This window comes from Xenopus tropicalis, chromosome 1, assembly GCF_000004195.4.
Source record: "Xenopus tropicalis strain Nigerian chromosome 1, UCB_Xtro_10.0, whole genome shotgun sequence".
Lineage (NCBI taxonomy): Eukaryota > Metazoa > Chordata > Amphibia > Anura > Pipidae > Xenopus > Xenopus tropicalis.
Window position 1 is genome coordinate 144,265,969 of NC_030677.2, and position 20,799 is coordinate 144,286,767.

At 39.9% G+C, this 20,799-nt stretch overlaps 2 protein-coding genes across 2 annotated transcripts; one reads left to right on the forward strand and one right to left on the reverse strand.

Moving 5' to 3' along the window:
- The first annotated feature begins 2,186 nt into the window (after positions 1-2,186).
- Positions 2,187-12,884, forward strand: zp3.2 (zona pellucida glycoprotein 3 (sperm receptor), gene 2). Its single transcript, XM_002934291.5, has 10 exons — positions 2,187-2,294; positions 3,158-3,354; positions 4,234-4,346; positions 6,149-6,237; positions 7,703-7,883; positions 8,758-8,866; positions 8,976-9,067; positions 9,456-9,553; positions 11,440-11,562; positions 12,567-12,884. The coding sequence occupies exons 1-10, from the start codon at positions 2,228-2,230 to the stop codon at positions 12,716-12,718; spliced, it is 1,221 nt and encodes a 406-aa protein (XP_002934337.1). The 5' UTR covers positions 2,187-2,227; the 3' UTR covers positions 12,719-12,884.
- A 530-nt stretch (positions 12,885-13,414) lies between these two features.
- mtfp1 (mitochondrial fission process 1) lies at positions 13,415-18,924 on the reverse strand. The gene is made up of 4 exons (NM_001102827.1): positions 18,772-18,924; positions 15,309-15,436; positions 14,009-14,241; positions 13,415-13,792 (listed from the first exon to the last, which is right to left on the reverse strand). Exons 1-4 carry the CDS (start codon positions 18,839-18,841, stop codon positions 13,735-13,737), a joined length of 489 nt encoding a protein of 162 aa, NP_001096297.1. The 5' UTR covers positions 18,842-18,924; the 3' UTR covers positions 13,415-13,734.
- Between the last annotated feature and the right edge of the window lie 1,875 nt (positions 18,925-20,799).

The window sequence follows — 20,799 nt, forward strand, 5'->3', positions numbered from 1 at the left end:
CTCTGCAGCTCCAACCTGGCCCAAGGAAAGTCTCCCATAGGGCTCAATGGCACTCTGCAGCTCCAACCCGGCCCAAGGAAAGTCTCCCATAGGGCTCAATGGCACTCTGCAGCTCCAACCTGGCCCAAGGAAAGTCTCCCATAGGGCTCAATGGCACTCTGCAGCTCCAACCTGGCCCAAGGAAAGTCACCATACTGAAGCTTGAATGAATCCGAATCTTTCTTACTCGGCGCGAAGGCTACGAAAAAGTTGTGACTTTTCGCGCAAGTAGTAACGCTACAAAAAATCGCCACATTTTGCGCAACATTCGGAATGGCAACGAAAAAGTCGCGACAATTTTCCGAAAAATCGCCAAATACTGATCATTACGAAAAAAACGCAATCGGACGCATTCGGCCCGTTCGTGAGTAAGTAAATGCGCCCCTATATGTATTCTGCAGAAAGCATTACCATACCCGAGTAAAGCTTTCTCTGTTTGTTTAAGATTGCAGCTGCCATTTTAGCATGGTCTTCATAGCTTCCTGCTTGCAGCTTAGCCCTTATAGCTCAGACTACACATTCTTAAGAGTGGGGGGAGTGAGTTTTATGAATTCTTATGGGAGGGGGGAGCAGGAGAGAGCTGTGCAGACTCTGGCCCAGGGAATGAAGGATTTTTCTGAGAGAGTAAATCAGATACCCTAAGAACACACATACATATATACAGGTTAGCTATATAAGCAAGCACATGCCCCTGTACTCCTATTCAGGGCCACCATCGGCGGGGGGGGAATCTTTTTTCTTAAGGGGGTCTGGTCACGTTGCAAAGCTTACGTATTCTCCACATAAACTGCTTAGAAAGCTACAGAACTTTCCTAGAACTTAAGTAACTTGTGTATCAAGCAAAAGACAATACTGAGAAGTTCTACAGGGACAGACTCCACTGATCCCCAAAGAATTAAAAAACTTAAAGGTAAATTCCACCACCCCAATGAACTGACTGAATTATTAACACATTAGTCATTTTAACTATTTATATGTACTGCTTATTTTAGAGTAACATCAGCCGTTTATATTGGGAGCTATATACTGAATTACAGTATATCAGCGTCTTCTACATTAACTTTCCAGCAGGGGAATAACTGGTTATTGGGCCCCATAGCAACATCATTGGGCCCCTGTGCTTACGCAATTTATAGGTAACTTACTTTCAAAGAATGTATACACTCCACTGACCCCCCGAATAAAATACTGACTTATTAGCACTTTATTTTTACTATTTTTCTTCATTAATACTGCTAGTTATTTGGCCCCACAGCAAGATCATTGATCCCCTAAACTTACACAGTTTAAGTAACTTGTGCAAAAACATACGTAACGTCAATATCAAGCAATGACAGCACAGAGCAGGGGCAGGTAGGTGGGAAGGGGTTAAACTTAGGGCAAACTCTACTGACCCCCAATGAACTGACTGAATTATGAGCACATTAATCAATGGAAATCTGTATATGAACTGCTCTTTATAAAGTAACATCAGCTATTTATATTACAGACACAATGGATGTGGCCACATTTTGGTACTACGTGCTTGTGTTCATGGGGGGCCCATATAAATTACTTGTGCAGGGCCCCAAAGTTTGTGGTGGTGGCCCTGCTCATATTACACAGTCTGAATCAATTATGGATCTGGATTGTCAATCATATCACTGGAACATCTCAGTAATAATATAACACCTCTCATTAACAGGTTTCAGCATCACATACAGAAGAGATGTATGAAATATGCCTGACTGATAATTTTATACATAAAAATTAATTACAAGTTGGACATAGAAAATACAGATATAACATGGATCTAGTATTACAGAATGATATAGCAGCCCAGCATCTAGAACAAAATGTGTTGGAAACCTGTTATAATTATAGAAGACATATGTCATTTGACAATAAAAGCTGTGAAAATTAGACATATCCATTATTAAAAGAATGATAATTGTATTCTTAATACATCTTTAAATGCGCTTCATATTTATATCCCTTTAATATATGTGCAAAAAAAACACCTCTTACCCAGGAATATCCAATTGCACTCATCTAGCTTTTGCAAAACTGAAAGTCTCCTTGCAGGTTTAGGTTATTCAGTACCACACAGTACCACATCATGATAGCATTATTGTCTCCAGCTGTAGAGAATTAGGTTGCTTCCCTTAATAAGTGCACACAAGGAAACAACACCAAACACATTCTCATTATGGCTGCCTATTGGGGAGTATTGTTGGCTTTTCTGAGTTGGGTACAGTTTGGGGCACCTCAGAGAGGTGAGTTGATGTGGCTAGGTGCAAGAAGTTTTTGAACAGAAGATATCTTACACATTTTATAATAAACGTATATACATATAGGTGCTGTATATGGTTATATAGTCACAGATAATCTATGTTCAGTTGAACAATAAAAATATTTTTTTCTTTAAACTTTGTAAAGTTTGCTTCTATGTTTCCCATCTGGGTTACTCTTATTAGTTATTACATTTATATAGAGCTAATATATTTAACAATGCTTTACAGACATTTGGTCCCTGTCTCGGTGGATTTTACATTCTCTATCTCGGTCTATATACCACTCTCACATATTATAGTCGATTTAATTAGGAACCAATTAATCTCCTTGTGTATGTGTTTGGAGTGTGGGATCCAATCAATGCAAACATGGGGAGAACATACAAACTCCTTCATATAGTGTCTACACTACACAGTTGCTTATCTGAGAAACCTGTAGTATGTAAAGTTTTATGTAATACCTGGCCTTACATTGGATCTTTTAGTTGCTGAGTAGAACAGCTTTAAAACTAACAAATGTGTGTTCATAATCCCACCTGCTTTTAATATTATACAAGAAAGTATCCTATGAAGTGAAATGCTCATATATGCCATCATTTCTCATTTGCAAGGGATATGTACCCTTATTATTACAGAGATTTCTGCCCAGTCCTGCATAATGAATTTACATATATACATCAAGCAGGACACAGCACTTAGGATTTAACCTAATTGTAGACCATTAGCAAGGATTGTTGCTAAATCCTTAGAGTGCTGTGTCCTGCTTTATGGTTATGTTAAACTACAACTTCTTTTGGTGTGTGCCCTCTTTACTTCATGCGCAGTAATTGTCACTTCTTTTTCAGCTCCTGTAAACTCCTTCTACTTTCAATGCAACCGCACAAGTGTGAGTTTAGCAGTGAAAATCGATCCACTTGGAACAGGACTGCAGTTGGATCCTTCCAATCTATTCCTAGGTCAATGCCATCCTTCCAGCACCATAGCGCTACGAGGATACTTTGTGTTTGAATATAGCCTAAGGGATTGTGGCTTTTCCCGTTTAGTAAGTCTGTTCCAAACATTTTATGATACTAGCAGCACTGAAGCATACTCAATGGCATAGAAACATATTTATAGATAAACTATAAGACTTCCTCATTCTAATAAAATATTGTGTAAACTGAAAAGTATTGGGTGTGTTGTATCATGTGGTTGGGGAAGGATGCCTCTGTGGAGGGGGACAAACAGATAAATTTTCGTTCTCTTTTTGGGTGAAAACACATGGAGCTACTTAGTAGCAGAAAATACGTTGCCATAGACAACACTGAGAACTGCCTCTGCTAAAACACACGTAGATAGAATTATCCGTAAATGACCAGCATTGTCTATTGCTGTAGCTGTGACAAGTAGATGTTACTAGTAGCTCCATGTGTCTTCACAGTTTAAGGTATCAACTTTGGGATCTTGAACTCATGCTTTGTATGGCTGTTCTTCCTGAGTGAAATGGTTTAAGATGTTATTGCTTAATACAGTGCTTTCCAACTTTTGTCGTAGTGAGGGTGCACATGCGCAAGTACCCGGGGTACAAGGTAAGCGTTTAAAGTTACTTGGGGGTACCTAACATTTTGGCACCCCCAAATGACTTAGCCTTACCTTCTTCTTTAAGACCATACCCACATTAATGGTGGCAGTGCAGCAAAAACCCAAATGGTTGGTGCTCATTGTAGGGCAGGCAGAGTATGGCACACACAGGCAGCATAAGCACAAGTCTCTGCTACCTGTTGCTCGCCAGTTGCAGTTAGTAGTTGAGCAACCGCTAGGGAGCCAATGGTTAACAATACATGTTTAGCAAATGAAACCCCTGACTGTAACACCACAGTAGCAAAGGGATATATATTCCATTAATTTATAAGATGTGACATGGAGCTGTTTTTCTCTGTAGACCTATGGGAATACTGTGAAATATTCAGCAGACTTGGTTTATACACCATCTGGGAGCAGCTATCCGAAATTTTCACAGCCGTTTCGAGAACAGATAAACTGCAACTTCACAAGGTAAGAATGTAAAGAGCTGATTTACTATAAAAACTACGACCTATACTAACACTAATTACCAACTATTGCTCTGTGAGGCTAGTTTTATTTTTAAAGAACATGTTAACCCCAAAAATGTTTTTGCATAATAGAAGAAAACATAATTCTAAGCAACCTCCCAATATGAAATAATTAAAAATGTGTAATGCTTTAAAAGTTATTTGTAAATGTAATTGCTATAGAAAGCAGCATTTGCTGAACTTCTGGTTGTTTCTTTTTAACCAATGTTGCAAAGGTCAGTCTCCTCCAGCAAGACAGGTCTGTCAGTCTGCTGGCTTGTGTTACATTGTTTCAAGAGTCAGAGCCCCCAGGACAGAGAATAGAAAGAAAAGACAAACACTGCTTTTAATAACATCATTTGGCCTAGGGCCAAAGTATTGAATTAAAATGGCAGGTATATGGGCCTTGGAACTGAGGCTGATGTGGTCCCCAATCTGATGGCAAAATAAAACCTGCCCCATCTCCAGATATCGGTTGGGTAGGCCTGTCTATGGTGACCATACATGGGCAGATAAGCTGCCAAATTGGTCTGAAGGACCCGAATCGACAGCGGAAATTTGCCCATGTGTGGCCCCCTTTTTAACTTTTTTTTTTTTTTTTTTTTTATCCCTTTCTATTCAGTCTCTCACCTATACATATTCCAGTCTCTCATTTAAATAACTGCCTGGATTCTAAGGTAAATAAGACCCTAGCAACCAGATAGCAACTGGAGAGCTTCTGAACAAAAAGCTAAATAAATGTAAAACCACTAAAAAAAGAAAAAAAAAAGACCATTTGAAAATGGTCTCAGTGAACTACCCCTTTATATAAGACTTGAAAATGCATACATTTCATCACTGTGATTCAAAAAATGCCCTGGAATTTCAGATATACAAATGCCAACCCACACAGCTGGTGTATATTTACTTACAGAAGCCCTTCTTTGTGGCAGATTGCCAATATCCAGGGCCTAGATACACATGGCACATGAGGTATTTTTTTACTGCTGCTGCAAAATTCAGTGAATGAATTAGAAAGGCCCTGCCTATGGCAGACTTTGCTGGTGTTACTTGGAAACTGCTTGACCATTCAAGCTTGAGGGGTACCCCTACATTTGATAGCAAGTGCTGGGGAATGAGATTTTGCCATCACTAAGGTCATCAGCAGTCTAAATACCTTGTTCTATAGACCTGGCAGAACTTAAATAGGCACTGCTAAAATGGGAACTGCTGAAATAAAGCTTTTTATTTTAAAGGCAAGAAGAATAAAATTATTCAAATTGCCCAGAAATAAAGACTAAGAGCTGCTGCTACTAGTTTAATGGACAAGTAAAATCATAACCAATTGAATAATATTGTTTAACCTTGGGCAGGGCTCCTCTTTATTGACAAACGTATTAACCTGGGGTGCTTCACAGTTCCCAGTGATTGCTTGTGCCTCCCTGGGCTGTGCCTGTGCGCTATAGAAAAGAGGGGTGAATAAAGTAGATGCTGGTCTGAAAGCCAGTTTGGGTGTGTTCTTGGGTGAATATCTATTGCTTTCTGAGGTGCTCCAAGTACTGAAGGCTTATGTATGAAATTTTAGTTGAATTCTTATTTAAAACACAGGTATAAAAGTATAGTTATGGCATTAAATACTGACAGATTTTTTTTTCTGTAACTTTATACACTAAAGAGGGGGTGGTGGGATGTAAAAAATATTATGCCTTGGGCTTTAATAGAAAGAATAAAACCATGCTGTGTATCTTTTTAACCTTGGATTTTTTTTTTATTTTTATTTTTTAGATCACTGAGTCCTACCCCATCCAACCTCATAGTGGAATCCCAGTTGTCAGGTGCAGGAAGCTTACTGTTTTCTGGCCAGTTCATGAAAGGTACTGTATAGTATTGTAGATTATCTGTTTTTAATAATAAACTTGTGTTAAGTGGCAACATTATACTATATTTCAGAACCGCAGTGTTCTCATTTTCGAAAGCTTAAGTAGCAAATACTTTTCGGAGTTTGATATGTGGTAAGACAAACCCTTAGTATGTTCCTACCTCCATACAATTTTACTTTGTCACCAGTATCTGTAGTTTATTAAGAGAACCTCCACATGAGTCAGGTGACTTTCTGGGTTTCCCTGGATAGTTTTTCTGCCAAGCATGAGTAACTTTTTGGCACCAGAGACAACAATATCAGTGTACACTGTGTCTATCTACTAAGAAATATTATACTTCCCTCCCTTCCCAAGCAGATCTGCATCCAGTAGTTCTCAAGGCAAGGCTTTGAAAACAGATCACCACTGCTTCTTATACAGAAAGAAGTACTATGAGTAACCCGTGGCTGATATTTATCACTTAGGCCGCGCCAGATTTGGGGCCGCACTCATTCTCCACCCCCCTCCCACCAGAATCACACGCATGCCCGATCCTTGTAGCTTACATACGGAGCACTGGGGACAGAACGCAATGAATTGTCTGCGCGTCCCATCCCCAGTGCTCTGTATGTGAGCAACATTTAATTGCGGCTGGGCCTCGCCACAAATCTGGGCCTGCACTTAGGTTGCCTTAGGACAGGGGTCGGACACCTTTTTGGCTGAGAGAGCCATAAACACCACATATTTTAAAATGTAATTCTGTGAGAGCCATACAATATGTTTGGCCGCGGATGCTGCGGGGCAAGGTAGGGTAGGTCCCAAGGATGCCGGATGCGATGCAGAGGAGGGCGTGGCCTGTGTTCGGCGGATAGAAGACGTGTTCTAAGGCTTAGAACAGGTCTTCTATTCGCTGAGCGCAGGGGCAAGGTAGGGTGGGTGCCAAGGATTCCGGATACGATGCCAAGCGCAGGCCACGCCCCCTTATTTTTTTATTAAAGATTTGGCAGCGAGCCAGATGCAACCATCAAAAGAACATCTGGCTCGCGAGCCATAGGTTCCCTACTCCTGTCAAGTAAACTCCTGAGCCATAAGCTACATAAGATTCTTACCGCTGGAGTGAAGTGGAAGTTACATATGGATATTCTATAGCCACTGTTTTATTTGGTTGCATTAGCCAAAACCTTAAACAAGAACTGAACCCTAAAATGAGTCCCTAAGCTCAGGTAACTAACAGCAGCACAGAGCATGTGCAGTGAATCAGCAGAAAAGAAGATAGGGGGGGCTACTGGGGCATCTTTGGAGGCTCAGATCTTCCCTGCTAAAGGGCTGTGGTTGCCTTTGGCTGGTACAGAAGCCCAAAAAATAAGTTTTGGAGGCTTAAGTTCTCCATTAGGGCATGACTTGTCAAAGTTAGTAATTTTAATGCAAGAGAATAATGTTTCCTAACATGTTGAAATTAAAGATCTTTTTCCCTTTACAGGTGATTTTTCTGGACGAAGTGATCTTAAAGTGTTCACACTGGGCACCCCTATTTTTGTGGAGCTGTCTGTCTTGCCTGGTCTGCACCTGCCTTCCCAGATTTATGTGGATCAGTGTACAGTAGCTCCTACTGATAGTCTCAGCAATGCAAAGGAAACCTACAGTCTCATCCAAAATCATGGGTAACTGTACAAGTATTCAGTCAAGTGGTCCTGCCTTCTGATGCCAGCTGTAATAGGCTATACCAAGTGTTGCAGTACTTTTCATACTTTTCTGTCCTTATGCAATCACTGTCTGTTGGTGCCAATGCAATTTGCCATTTTGTAGGGAAGCGATTAATTGAGCCTCCCCAATATTCCCCTGTGTGTGTGTGTGTGTGTGTGTGTGTGTACTTGAGTGCGCATTTACACATACACATGGGGGGGGGGGTGGGTGAGGAAACCGGCCAGGTTGCCTAGGATGCCCGGCCATCTTGGCCTGCCTCTGTCCTTACTTGTGTGCAAAGCTGGCCATAAACATGATTTTTAAAAGATCTATTCATAGTTCTATGACATCAGCGAAAATGACCATTTCAAGTGATGTCATATAGCTGAAGCTAGGAAAAACTGTGGGTAGCTATCTGCTTGGTCCTGCAGACAACTGGACAATGGAGATATTTAATTGTTAATGACCTTTTTCAATCCAATGTCTGATGAAAGCTAGAATCACTAGATGTACAATCGTTTTGTGCACGTGCACACTAACGTTGTGTGCCAGTGTGGTCTTATCTGAAGTAGCTTGATCTGGTGAGGAGAATATAATACTCCATGGCTCCACTCTGGGAAAAATTGTAATCATCTTTGTTGTATCAGAGTGACATTTTAGGAAAGTCATCGCTGTATAGATTTTCCCTAGTCAGTAGTGAGGCACATGGGGTGTATTAAATGCTTTTATATTTCCTCAGAGTTTGTGGGTCATTTTACTATTGACTATGGCTGGTAGCAGTGCAAGTTAATCAAACTAATAGCTTACACTGCAAGTGATGGGCACCTTTTCACTTTTATTTTCTCCCCTCAGGTGTTTTGTAGATGGAAAAGAGGCTACATCTACATATCTTGCCCGTCCTGCTCCATCATCTATCAGGCTGACCTTTCAGGCCCTCAGCTTTAAAGACCTAGATACAGATGTGAGTATTTAAAAAAGAGGAATAAGAAACAGGTGCCATTAAACACAAACCTTTTTTTTGGGTCTTTCCAGGTGCAACTCTAAACTGCTCTTTTCCTCTTTCCCGGCAGCTCTTCCTTCACTTCCAGGTTGTAGTGTGGGATCCTAAAGATGTGAGTGACCCCAGCAGGAAGGCATGTTCATATCTCATAGATTCTGCCAGGTAGGTGCAGATTAGTACTTTTCAATAATGAATGCAAAGTAATTTTTATTGTGGCTAGTTGTAGTCGGGATCAACTAGGACGACTGATCTATATTTCTGTAGGGTAAACCTTGTTTAGATTATCCATGGGGAAGTCAATGCATACACATAATGTGCTATGTAAGAGTTATTATTGTCCTAAAAATTAATAGTAACGTGTCTTTATAAGCTACAAGCAGTGCATTGACAGAACTCACAAACTCAAGAGCTTAAAACCTATGGATTTTTTCCTTTCTATGGCATTGGTTTCTTAACTCTGGATGGCTTCTAAGATCCTTGTTTCACCTTAGGGGATAGATTAAACCCTATATGTTGCTTTGATGTAGAATGTGATTCTGTTCTGTCTCAGATGGATACTTCTGGATAATCCTAGTGATCGATCCTTGTGTAATTGTTGTGATACAATTTGTCGACCACGATCATCCCGAAGGAGGAGGCAGGCCAACAGTAAGTAAGAACAGACAACCAAAGCTTGGTAATGTGAGTACGAGACAGGCATATTTATTAGATAATAAAGCTTCCAACCGCCAGAAAATACACACTATTTATAAACAGTTGGATTTTTTCTTCTGATTTGGATTTTTTTAATGCTAACAGAAAAAAAAATAATTTTTTGAGATTTACTATGTGTCAAAATGGCTAAAAATCCGAATCCAACAATTCACCAGCTAAAACCTGCCAAGATCATGTAGAAGTCAATGGCAGATGTCCCTTCCCTGGGAGGATCCTTCTTTTGCTTCCAAACTTTAGAGGTATTGAATTTTTCAGGTTTCAGGTGCAACAATTCAAGAAAAATTTTTAACTTTCCCAAACGGACTTTTTCAGTTTAGACTTTTAGGTGAATGTCAAACATTCGTGGAAATGAGTTTATTCAAATAAAAAAAAAAAAAAAAAAAAGAAATATTAGAGTTTCTGTAAACTGTACTTGCTTTGCTAAAACGGCTTTAGCTTGGCAGAATATGCCCCCTAGTGGTAATTAGCAATTCAGCATCTGCTGGAATGGTTACTGATCTGCAGGGAGATGAGCTGAACTAAAGGTGGCCATACACGGCCGATTTTAGCTGCTGATATCGGTCCCTTAGATCAATTCGGCAGCTTATCGGCTCGTGTAGGGGCACAAACAACGGGCCTGCCCGAACGGCATCTGGTCTGAAATCAGGCAGGTTAAAAAATTTAGTCGGATCGGGAACTGCATCGGCTCGTTGATGCGGTCCCTGAAACCGACAAGGTTGCCAAGCGAGCGAATCTTAACCTGTATGGCCACCTTAATTTCCTGTTAGTGGGATGATCTTGTCCTGCATTTGGATCTTGACTCATACCAATGCTAAATTCTTACACTGTTAAAGCTGTGTTCGAAAGTTTGGGCACAAAAATGGGTCAAAAATGCTACCACTCATTTTTTTTCAGAAAAGCAAATGAATGTTTTATCATGTTTGATTGGAATCTACTGAAGTAAGAGAAAATTACCTTTGTGCATGGGTATTCCTAAGCAAACCTGGATATGACAGCACCTGCACTTTCTTCGGTGTCTGTTTTGACACCTTGTTTAATCTCTAATCACTGATCACTATTTGTGTTCAAGCACCTATAAGAAGGGAACTTAAAGGGGTGGTTCATTAGTTCATCAAGTTAACTTTTATTATGTTATATAATGTCCTATTCCTAGCAACTTTTTTAGTAACTTTTCAATTGGTGGTCATTTTTTTTTTTTTATTGTGTATCTTTCCAGCTTTTAAATGGGGGTCACTGACTCCAGCAGTCAAAAAATTGCTCTTGAGCTTACAATTGTATTATTATTGTTACTTTGTATTCATTATCTTTATATTCATATCCTGTCCTATTCATGTCTCTCATTCAAACCACTGCTTGGTTGCTAAGGTAAACAAGACTCTAGCAACCAGCTGGTGAGATTCCAAATTGGTGAGTTGCTGAAGAGAAAGCTGAATAATTGAAAAACTACAAAAAATAAAAACCAATTGCAAATTGTCTCAGAATATCCATGTCGGTGCCATACTAAAAGTTAACTTGAAGGAGAACAACCCCTTTAATTATGCCTCTACCCTAAACACAGCTAGGGTTTGGCCAGCTTTACTTGATTGGAAATCCAAATGGTGAGAAATGGGCCCAAATCTAAAACATTTTTAGGTTCTTCTTATCTAGGGTGTAATTGTTTAGCAACCAGGGTGTCTGTTTAGTTAAGTAGGGATGGAAAATGCCATATACATACATGAAATGATAAGAAAAAAAAAAAAAGATGCCAAAGAGAAGAACTACTTGTATTTTCATATGTTTTATGAAAGTTGACCATATTTAATCCCTCATCTCTCCTGTAGGTGATGACATGGAGGAAGTTGGCTTGGTTCACAATATGGTCTTGGGACCTTTTAGGGTAGATAACTCTGTGAATGGAAGTCAAGTATTGGATCGGAATCTATCTAGAACAGAAGCAATTAAAGGTAGTATTTTCACTTGCTCAAATGATGACTAGTGTTATTTTTTTATGTATTTTCACCTTTTAAAAATGTTGATAAATTTTATATATAAAGATCAGTCACCGCGTTTTTAAAAAGTAGCAGAAACTAATCGGCAAACAGCGAGCAGTTGTTTGCAGCAACTGGTATATTAACCTAGGGCAACTAAATTGCCCCATTGGCATCTTACAATAGCCCCTCTAGCACTTACCTGAATCCACAGATTGCTAGTCTGGGCTTGAATGGGGGAACGGCATACAGTCTCCATAAGACTTTAATCCAATCAATATATTTGAGTGACTCAAACCCTGCCATAAGCTTAGCAACCAGATTATAAAGTAATACAGCAGAAATAACAGCATTTTGAACCTAAGAACCTGCTTGCAAAAATGTCTAGTGATGCAGGTTCTTCACAGTGTAGAATATAGGGACATGACCTTTCCTGTCAACAGAATGCACTTTTGTAGCTGATCATTTAGTAGGATTCTACTTTGGAAAGTGGAACAAATCAAACGATGATAGAATGACATGGCCCGAGGGCCAAACCATCATGTCAACCTGATAATGCTCACCTTATCAAGAGAAGACTCACTCATTTGGCAAGGTCACTAAAATCTTTACATGTATGGCCAGCTTATCTTACTCCCTTATGTCAGAAAATATTAGGCTAGTGCCACACAGGGCAGATTCTCAGCCTGCAGAGAAACGCAGGCTGAGAATCCATCCCTACAGAATCTGCAAGTTGTTCCTGCAAACCAGAGGCATTGCTTTGGCCCGGATGCAGGCACACACAACTTATTTCAGACGGAAACTACTTGAGTATGCAGTTTTGGGTTGCAATACACTGCCTCTACCTGGACCAGGCAATGCTTCCAGGGAAAGGCACAACTTATATGCAGGCTGAGAATCCACCCAAGTGGCACTAGCCTCCCAAGTGGCACTAGCCTAAAGCTTTGATCGAACTTTCCTTCTTTAATATTTGTCCACAGGCCTTGTCATACCCCCTGCTGTAAGTGCACTCTTAATGGAAGTGGCTGTTCTGCTGGTGATGTCTGTAGGAGTTATCATCTACAGCCGTACAAACAAGAAGAATCCCAAGGAGACGGACACAAAGCACCTTATCAATGAAAGAAACCACTAAAGTGTAATCGTGGAAGATGGCAGAAAACATCCTAATGAAGCAGCGGGTAAAAGAGTGCAATGCAAAGAAATTGTATCAAGATTAAAGACCCGGGAAATGCTGTTACATAAAACTTTGGGAATAGTCTAGCCTTAAGCACCTTTGCTAAATAAACTATACACATTCATATGGCTTCACATTTTATTTGAAATTAAAAAAAAAATGCATTCCGGTACTCTGTGGGAACAGGCCCGAACAGTATTGCCAAGAAATTGCCCAGGAAATGTTGCATATTTTATTATATTATTGACCTGACCATTATTTGGTAACATGGGATATCATCTGGATAGGACTTTATTTAAAAGAAAAACAAAAAAAACACTTTGAAGACCAGTTACACTAAATTTTGAATTATTTTCCTCAGAATTCTACCACATTTATTGCAGGGTCCTGAAGGGCTGCATGTTTTAAATGGCTGGAACAACCCTCACTGAGGGACCAAGCAAGCTACCTACCCACCCACTCATTTAGAAGTGTATTTACTTAATATGGCCATTGGGTAAGAAATTATATATAAAGCCTCATTTAAATGGCATCTGTGACATGACCAGATTGGTGAGTGATGACTGGCTGATGAAACATTGCTATCAAAATGTTCTACTGGATCCTAATAAGTAAATTGATGAGAGAGAGAGATGTGAAGGAAACTGTATTAAATCATGTTTCTAAATCATTAGGGATTTATTGAGCCAAAGATCAGTGATATACACCTTGCTGTATTTTATAAGGCACCCCAAGCAGCTCCTTCATTCACAAATATGTGATATGTATCTAACAACAACAAAAACACAAAGGAGGTAGTTACACGCTCACCTGCACAAATAAAACAAAAAATAGTCAAACAAAACTTTGTCACATGGACAATCTTCAAGGCATAAGCAGAGAGCTCACAGAGCTTGTATTGCATCTAACCAGTATTCCTCTTGGCAGCTCAGACTTGTTAAGACACTTTGGTGCTGCTGGTCTTGTCAGAGTTGCTAATGGGATTTGTTATATAGTTTCCGAAGACTGGAGTCCAGCATCCAATCTACTGACCTGAGAAAGCAAATTTTACAGATTTAGCAAAGGGAAAGTAAGCCCAGGTAACAAATTCGGACGCTGTAAGATTTGTTGCATAGTGCTAATGTACATGGGGGGGAAAAGTAATACCTCTTGAACTGTTACAATTCAACAATTGTAAAAAAAAAAATCTTGAACTGTTACAATTTTCGTTTGGCTTATCAGAGGCAAATAAATCTAGAGTGTACCCACCTGTCGATTGGTGTTATAATAATGGGAATTGCAGACAGTCCTACTGCGGTGGTTGCCCACTTCCGAGCTGGGAGGGGCCAGCGGGTTACTTGTCCCATAAGGTAGAGAGATGCTGCACAAATACGATTGATGGTAAAGCCTGGAATAGCCACTGAAGCCAAAGCTTGCCATATAAAAGTGTCCACTACAGCCACGGTGATTTGTTTTGTCCGATCTGGGCTTTCTCTAGAAGACTAAAACAAAAGCCACATTTTTTTTCTTCAACTGTTTTGTATTAATGTTCTCCCAAACAAGTGGCAGCCATAAGCTAGGGGAAAATATGCATGGCAGTTTAATGTTGATGTAAATTCTGCTTTTAATGAAGTGATCTTTACAAATGTGGGTTTATTTTGCTATATGTTTTCACTGTGGTAAGGTGTACCACCATCTTATTCTCCAAAGGAAGCCTTATTTATAATTATCAGTGGGAGAGTTCCAGAGCGAGCTGAAGCCAGCAGCCCCATACAGCTAAATGAACACTAGTTAGCAGAACCTTTTGGCGTAAGCACCGGTCCATTTTATTTGTAGTATAGAGGGCTGCTCTGCCTTGCACCAGCCCATAACCTTTCCTTCTAATATTTATAAACTAATAAATTATTAGCTATTCAGTACAAGAATAAGATATTTAAGTTTTATTTTATCTTCTGTACCATTGACAGAATGTCTGTTTCTAGATACTCCTGGAAAGCTGGCTTCATGGCCCACCAATGTAAGATTTGAGGGGGAGATGTATTTGCTGATCTACATATTCTTGAAATGATGGCAATGTTATCATACATCAGCAACCTTGTTAAAATCAAAAAGAGCCTAACTAAATGTACATCACCCTACCTAGGGGCAGAAATGGCTTCATTTACTTTAACTGCTAATTTGTACTGGGTCAAGTAGCTGGCTATTTTTTTTTTCCAATGGTATATATATGTTCAGATGATGCATATGTAGTATTTAAACTGAGATATCTATGCTTTGTCCCCTGAATAACACAGCCATCACTATGCCTTCATTGAAAAAGGTTAGCACTACAGACTAACAGACAGATTAAGCACAGGGAAACTGGGAGCAAGGTGGTAAAAACACACTAAAGTACCCTGGACAGGTGCCTAACAATTTGGCAACCCCCAAGTGATTTGGTTTTTAGTTCTGTTTTAAGAGGTGAGATTCACAAACTAGAAGATAAATGAAAAGCTTAGGTGGGTTAGCTGCTGAGGGAAAAGTCTAAACATCTGACCATCAAAACAAAGTTTGGTCGCAGTATACTTACATTTGCTGCTTTTTTGCCCTTATCTGCTGCATCAGCTGTGACATAGGCAGTGGCTACTCCATAGCTGGCCCAAACCAATGCTTTGGGAACTAGTGCTCGAAAAGCCTCCCCAACCTCATTAGCGTAACCTGCAACATAAAAAGCATTTACAGTGACTTGAGCTTGCTATGCAATACATAACAGCTGCAGGACACTATCAAAAGTTTTTTAGCTTTCCATTGTGTTTCTTTACATACAGATTATTTAGTAGGAGATAGATGACACAAAGCATTTTTATTATCATGCAGGCAGTAGGCATGTCATAAAGCTTCACTATAAACACAGTAGAATGCCAATCACAGTTCTGCTCTCACACAGGGAAATATATACTGCAATTCTCTGCCAGGTTTGTCAAGCTGCTGGGCAAAATGGGCATTGGTTGGCATCCTACACTACAAAGCCCTGAGAGCTGCTAGCCGGGAAAAGCAACCACCTTCGCCATACCATATGGAATTCCAGCATGTCATGAGGTAATATTGCAACTAGGGCTTAGAAAAACCATGTATTCCAGTGTCATCTCTGCTTGTTGCAGACAACAAATGTCTCAAAGAATCCCAGGTTAAGTTTCCTGCTACATGATCAGGGACACAAGAATATCTCTCTACGATCTCTCTGCTTTTTTAGGAGCAAAGGTGGCTACAGGACTCCTGCCACAGACATAGATCTAAGAGTAAGGGGCTGATTTATCAAAGTCCGAATTTTGGATGTTTTTAAGTATGATTGGCAAAAATTTGTATTAACAATAATTTCGGATGTGCGTTAATTGCGCGAAAATTCGTATCGTGGTCGTATGAAAATATTGTGGTACGATCCGAAAGTTAGGAAATTTTCATATCCGAACGATCATAAATGGCACGAAAACCTTTCTGACTGAATCTTCAGTGCATGATTTTGGAAGCCTCCCATAGGACTCAATAGCACTCTGCAGCTCCAAGGAAAGTCACAATACCGAAGCTTGAAGGAATTCCAAAACTTTCATACTCGTTGCAACAAATACGATTTTGTTGCACAAAGCACGACAAAGTCATGTAAGTTAGCGAAATTATCGTCGAAAATACTCTAAGTTCTATCAACTAGAAAAAATACAAATTTTTTGTAATCATACTTTGATAAATGTGCCCCTAATCTCCACAGATATCATCAAGGATGTTAAAGTACCCAAATGTTGCCTTCCAATTTCCTTTAAGAACCTGCACAAGTCAAGAAGCAAACAATAAAGCAGATTGTGCCGAAGGCTCTTTAAGAAACTGCCTGACATCTTTGAAAAATCCAGTCCTCACCCAGAAGCACAGAACCTTCTTTCAGCATTTAAAGTAAGGATCTGATCCCAGACATCCGATGTTCATATACCACCTCACCAAGGAGCCCTTTTTTTTATATGTTTAGACCTTTGGTGCTTCTCTTTACAAACAGTTTTATATTATACTAAAAGTTTACTTAAAGGTACACAACACCTTTAACTTTCAGGAGTGTGACTACTGTTGGAGCCAAAAGTAAATAAATATTAAACACAAAAGGTATATATGATGAGAAACTGTACAATCACTGGAACTTTTGCAAACAGAACTGGTCACATTCAGTGAAACTCCACTCAAAAACGTGAAGCTCCTCAGATGCACCTCATGGATACTTGACCCACTATAGCTATATTTAAAATTGGTTTATCAACCAGCTTAGTTCTGTTTCAGGCTGCTAGCGGACTATCGTTGGCAGAGCAGACAAAATGGCATTTAGTCTATTCAAATGTCTGGAGGTAATGGCTATTTTTCAGAGAGTAAAGAAGAATATTTGAATTCTCATCAAATTTAACCTTAAGACACACAAGACATCAGTAATACTAATCCGTAAACAAGTGGTTAAGAACACATCCCTTGGGATGTAGGCTTTATCTGTTGCATCCATTTAAACCAATTAACTGCTGCTCTCAAAGCTGCTAACCTTATCGATTCCCTGTATCTGGGCTGATGACACAATGTAAATCTGAATAATCTCAAAAAAGTGTATTTTACCTAACTCAGTCATTAAATGGTTAGTCCATGAATGCAGGTATGACAGTGCAATTATGTGGATATTGAGGTATTTGTAGTTTTTAAGTATATTTACATTTTTTACTGGAATCGCGAAATAAATGCAAACCCAAATTTTGATAAAGCAGCCCTAAACGTACACTGGGTTTAGGGCAGTACAAGTAATGTGAGATCACATTTTCCAAGGCTTGCAGTTAAGAATGCATTGTTCAGTACATGTTGTCTCTCCACTTTTATTTGTAAGACGATCCTGGGTTTGCATGTTATGCACCTACCATAAATAGGCTGCCTCTATTGGGAGTATTCACTAGCACGGAAGCAAAGCAAAGCATTAGAGGCACATGAAACACAAAAGGCAAGTTGCTCATAAATAAAATAGCACAAATCCAAAGATAAGCATATAGTACACAAGTGTGGGATCCATTAGCCAGAATGCAGTAGTACAAGTGTCATTTTTATAGGAGGATAAGCTGCAAGATTATGTTTACTCTTTCACTTCCCGCTCTGTCCTCGACAATACAGTGTTGTCGTTCAATCAGACAGGAAAAGGAAACAACCCGACCACCGTGTATCATAGTGAAGGCTTATTTGTACTAAGATAAGAAATCTACATGTATTGTTATCATATTGCAGGCTTATAAACATGTAGACATTCTTAGCATCAATATTCTTATATATGGATATGAATTTCCAAACAAAGCCCACCTTGAATAGTTCTACTGAGCCCTCACGAATGCCAAGGTGGTCATAATTCTGGGTGCGTTTTCTTAGCGATGTTTCAATCACCATGCAACTCAATGTGCTGCTGTTAGTGAATTGCACTGCCCATGATGGTGGCTTGTGAAATAGTTTCAAATGAGTCTATGAGAAGCATTACTGTGTGAAATTCTAGTAACAGGGTGTATATTTATTAGTAGCTGGCAGCAACAGTAGGTGTCTGTACTGAGTAACTTGTCTTTCACTTGGTATTGGCTACATCTCCCAACAAATAAAGCAAACAATCAGCATCTATTTTCAGGGCATGTCTGGGCATTCACTGATTTTGTTCACCTTGCAATTACAAAGATACTGACATAGCAACATGCTTAAGCGCTCATTTAAAAAAACACCCTTCACTAAATGAGGATTATATCTGTGGCTGATCCCAAAAGCATGCAGTTCATTTGACCTTAGCTGACCTTCCTCAAAGGTCACACAATACACAGAAAAATGAATTCAGTATTGTTTGTGTGTTTATTAATTCTGATCTTAATTTAAAAAACATGACTGAAAAAAAAGTAGCACTCTGATCTGATCAGGACGGCAGACATTCAGGAAGTAAAGCAAGGGTTAACACCTAACTCTTCTGTGGATTGATAGGGCAGCTGCTCAGTGCCACGCTGGATGTAGTTACTTACCCAGGTATCGCACCCATGTGTCCCTGTACAAGTCTTTCTCGGAGGGCTTGCCCGGCTGCTGGTGCCCCATGCTTCCTCTAACACACACCGCAGGGCATCAGAATGATAACCCCCAGCAGGGTACAGTCAGCAAAAGCAGGAAGCAATTAGGTCGAAGTAAGGCATAGGTTTAGCCATAGAGATATAACTGTAGGGGGCGCTGTTGGGGAATCCCAGGTACAGCGCGTCTATGGTCAGCGCCATTCATTCCCCTGTCCCGTAGATTATGCAATATTGGCATTTGCTGCAGCCTAATACAATACTGTGGTGCCAGTGAATAATTGTACTAAAGTGGCCCACTGTAAGGTTTCTTTATTGCATGCACGCACCAAACTTCCTTCTCGCTCCCTCAGCTGTTTGCGCTTCTGCTTAAGCATAGATAGTTTGTAGACGTTCCCTGCAGGGTCCGAAATAGGAAGAGCCAATGAGCAGCACCTTTTTTAAGTCACGTGAACAAAACCAGCGGCTTTGCAGTTTTAAGCGCTGTGTGTGTGTGAGAGAATAGGAACATGTACATTTTTAGTGTAGAGTTTAATGGTACAGGGTTAAACAGCCCACTGTATTGACTGTGAATGTCAAATGTATATTATATATAACTAGGGTGTCAGAGGGAAAGAGCGAAGACAAGGAAATATTCTTTTTATTTACCAGGCAAAAGTGAGACAGGCTTCCTAAGCAGCACTAAAGTAGCCCTGGTTCTAAGCGTTTAGTCCAAGCTTTGTATTCAAAGTCAGTGATACATCTTTCGTGTACAGAGTCAAGACCTTAGTGGTTATAGCACTCCTGTCAGTGGAGCATAAACTTTTAAAAGTAATTTTGACTGGATGTAGCCTAACCACTGCAGTACCTGGATGCTTATGGGACCAAATTCAATGTGGCGCCCCCGTTATCTTTTATAATAAGACATTTTTAATTAACATATATTGAAATTGCTTGTCAGTAAATGCCTTGCTGCCTGCCCCCCTGTAAAAATGTTTGGTACCTGTTTTTGTGTTTCCAGTCATCTGGCTGAATAGCCAGCAAGCTCTGTTGGCCTTGCAATGGACAGGTTGCTGATACCTGCCCAATCGATTTTCTGGCCAATGTCGAATGAAAATCCGCTTTATGTACGATCATTCAGTGCCCACTAACCTTATAATAATTTGACAGATTTGTTGAATTGCACTAAAATGTTGCTGTTAGGGAGAGAAAAATCTTAACGTGTATGGCCACCTTTACACTACTCAAGTTTTCAACCCTTATTACCATTTACACAATTCACCAAGGTAAGACTGATTGTAAGTGATGAAGATGTGCACATGAAGCCTAGATGAGATGACTGATCGCTTTAAACAAAGGGGTTACCCTAATGAAATCATTCAACAGTTTAGAGAAAGTAAACGAACGGGGAACAACAATTGGTCTGTAAGAACACTAAAGGTGGCCATACATGTTAAGATCCGCTCGCTTGGCAAGGTCACCAAGTGAGCAGATCTTCTCCCGATATCCCAACCTACGGGCAAATGTAGGCTAATTGACCCTGAGGCCAAACGATCGAATTATAACGGCAGCAATGGGCGCAGTCGGTTCAGGGACCGCATCAACGAGCTGATGCGGTCCCTGATCTTTTAACCTGCCCAATCGATATCTGCCCAATTAATGTGATGGAGTCTTTCATATCTTTTTTCCATTTAAACACCAACTGCCTAGGTTGTTAAATTAGGAAGCATGTAGTTGGTATGGATTTATTAGAGCATTAGCTTGTGCCATCTATGCACATAATTTATGACAAGTTTTGCGTCGTCATATGCGCAGTTTTGCGACATCATATGCGCATGTTTGTATGGCGCAGCAGTTTGCATCAAAACTAGCGCATGAAACTTTAAGCAACCTTGTTTGCGCTATACTGTTAAATATGCTTATGCGCAGGGCAAAAGTTTTGCCTCTGTGACTATTACAGCAATGTGATACATTGGTTAATGAGCCCCAGTCAGTCAACTTAAATTCCAG

Coding starts and splice junctions, on each gene's coding strand:
- zp3.2 (XM_002934291.5), top strand. CDS start 2,228: ATGGCTGCCTATTGGGGAGTATTGTTGGCTTTTCTGAGTTGGGTACAG. Junction 6,238..7,702: donor TTCTGGCCAGTTCATGAAAG/GTACTGTATAGT, acceptor TTCCCTTTACAG/GTGATTTTTCTGGACGAAGT. Junction 9,068..9,455: donor TATCTCATAGATTCTGCCAG/GTAGGTGCAGAT, acceptor GTTCTGTCTCAG/ATGGATACTTCTGGATAATC.
- mtfp1 (NM_001102827.1), bottom strand. CDS start 18,841: ATGGGGCACCAGCAGCCGGGCAAGCCCTCCGAGAAAGACTTGTACAGG. Junction 15,437..18,771: donor CACATGGGTGCGATACCTGG/GTAAGTAACTAC, acceptor TTTATGTTGCAG/GTTACGCTAATGAGGTTGGG. Junction 14,242..15,308: donor AGGGCAAAAAAGCAGCAAAT/GTAAGTATACTG, acceptor CTTTTGTTTTAG/TCTTCTAGAGAAAGCCCAGA.